This window comes from Temnothorax americanus, unplaced genomic scaffold, assembly GCF_048541705.1.
Source record: "Temnothorax americanus isolate GAGA-0224 unplaced genomic scaffold, ASM4854170v1 Scaffold119, whole genome shotgun sequence".
NCBI lineage: Eukaryota > Metazoa > Arthropoda > Insecta > Hymenoptera > Formicidae > Temnothorax > Temnothorax americanus.
Genome location: NW_027509252.1, coordinates 239,269 through 241,307, shown reverse-complemented (window position 1 = coordinate 241,307; position 2,039 = coordinate 239,269). Strand labels below are relative to the sequence as shown.

The following is a 2,039-nucleotide window of genomic DNA, read 5'->3' as shown; positions in this document are numbered from 1 at the left end:
ATAAAAGTTTTTATTATTGAGCGCATTCGAAAAATTTACGATTTAGAAACTTTGACCAATCTTGAAAAAATAAGAGAAAAAGGAATTTGTTGCGGAGAACGTGAGAATTGAAGAAAAATAGAAAAATGTAGAAGTTAGAAAAAAATGTTTATTACTACAAATTCTTCTTCATAGGAAAAAATACAATTTTGTCGCTTATAAAGTAAGACTGTAGATAAATTGTTAAACAATAATGTTATAAAATTTACAATTTGCAATTCGACAAAACTATACGACTGATTATAGTAAAGCGCAGCAAACTAAGTTCTATCATTACTATATTAAAATACATATCGAGGAAAGTTAAATCGGTTATTTGCGTACGTACATTTAGCTCGATGTCGAAGTAATTTCCTCTGAGAATTAATTTCACAATATCCTCATCTATATAACTTTTAGGAAGATTTAACTCTATTTCTTTAATAAGATAACGCGCGCAATTGTTAACATTATCGGCCACTGATTTTAAATGTAATAAATGTGCATCGATACATTTCGCAATATTTTTCAGTCCGAGAAATGTAGGCTTCTGCATCACAATTGCAACAGCGTATGTTTTTCGTTTCTTCGTCAGTGGACAATTTTCCTCGCTTGTTCGTTGATCCGTCCTGGCAGAAGTATCTTCATCGTTTTTCTTGTACGCCAGCAATATGGATCTTGCTCTGTAAGCCGAAATAAAATTGACGGAGATATTGTTAATGGAGATAGAATTCGGCTTCAATTTGCTTTCTCCATTTAAATATTCGCTTACGAGTCCCATGTTTTCTTGAAACTGCTGCCACGATTTCTCGTCGAAATAAATGCCGTCCGCACAGTTGTCGGTTAATTTGACCATCGGCACGAAAACTCCCTCGGATGTTGCTTGCAAACCTACGTGAATTCTTTTTGTATGGGAGCTGTTGAGTCCATATGTTGTCGATAGCAGCATATGTAATTGCTTGTTTCTTCCCTCGAAGTTACGTCCCTTATCGGGAATCTTTTTATCAGGAATATCGCGAGTAAACATCCGCTTCTCAGAATTATTAGCGTCTTCTCTGTGACTAGCCATTGTTCTTATTTCTTCGTAATATCGGCTGACACACACACACACACACTTTAATCGAAAAGTCAGATGAGAGAGATATACTTTTTCACTGGCGAATTTGTCGCTTCGAACGTCGGGACTCGAATGATTCTGGCTTCGTAACGTTAATCAAAACGTTAACTTTGTTTGCAACGTTCTAGAAAAATTAGTCTGCGCGCGCAGATAAAAAATTAGAAATCTTTAGATTTTTCTAGACTTTTCTAGATTTTTTCAGTTTTAACTATAAATTCTGAAATATAGGTAGTTTATAGGGGATTAAAAAAATTTGTTAATAAAGTGAACGGTTAAAAATTTTATACGAAAAGCGTAATGGTTAAAAAATTTTTAAATTTTAAATAAAAATATTTCTAAAAAATAAAGGAAAAACAAAAATCTATTCGAGCTTTTTTTATCTTTCAAATCATTTAATAAAAAATTCTTTGTATGTCCTTAGATAAAAGAATATAATTTTGTGAACAATAGACGGAAAAGGGTTCATGGCATAGGATAACCTTTCTCCGAAAACTTTTTTCTTCCGCCGGAAAGGAAGGGTGGAGAGAAAGTGAGCGGGAAAGATTCGAATTTGTTAACCAGGACCTTAGACAATTTTTGTCACGCCATTATTCTAGAAGTTTTTGGCTTTTTACACTGGAAGCAATAAATCAATAAATTTCTCAGTTGCGATAATAAAACCGTCTAGTTACATGTTGGAATAAAGCATTACTAGAAAGTTTTAATAAAGAATTCTTTGTAAGGCCTTAAATATAAGAATATGGTTTTGTGAACAAAACGGAAAAAGGTTTATGGCAAAAAAAAATAACTTTTCTCCGAAAACCTTTCACCCTCTTGCGGGTAACGGAGAGTGGGAAGAAAATGGGCGGGAAAGCCTCGAATTTGGTAATCAATGGGATAGCTAGAAAATTTTTGTCACGCCATT

The 2,039-nt window shown here is 33.5% G+C and overlaps 1 protein-coding gene across 1 annotated transcript; it reads right to left on the bottom strand.

Moving 5' to 3' along the window:
* Positions 1-244: 244 nt before the first annotated feature.
* On the bottom strand, positions 245-1,087 carry LOC143908879 (uncharacterized). The gene has a single exon (XM_077426709.1). The coding sequence runs from the start codon at positions 1,085-1,087 to the stop codon at positions 245-247; it is 843 nt and encodes a 280-aa protein (XP_077282835.1).
* Between the last annotated feature and the right edge of the window lie 952 nt (positions 1,088-2,039).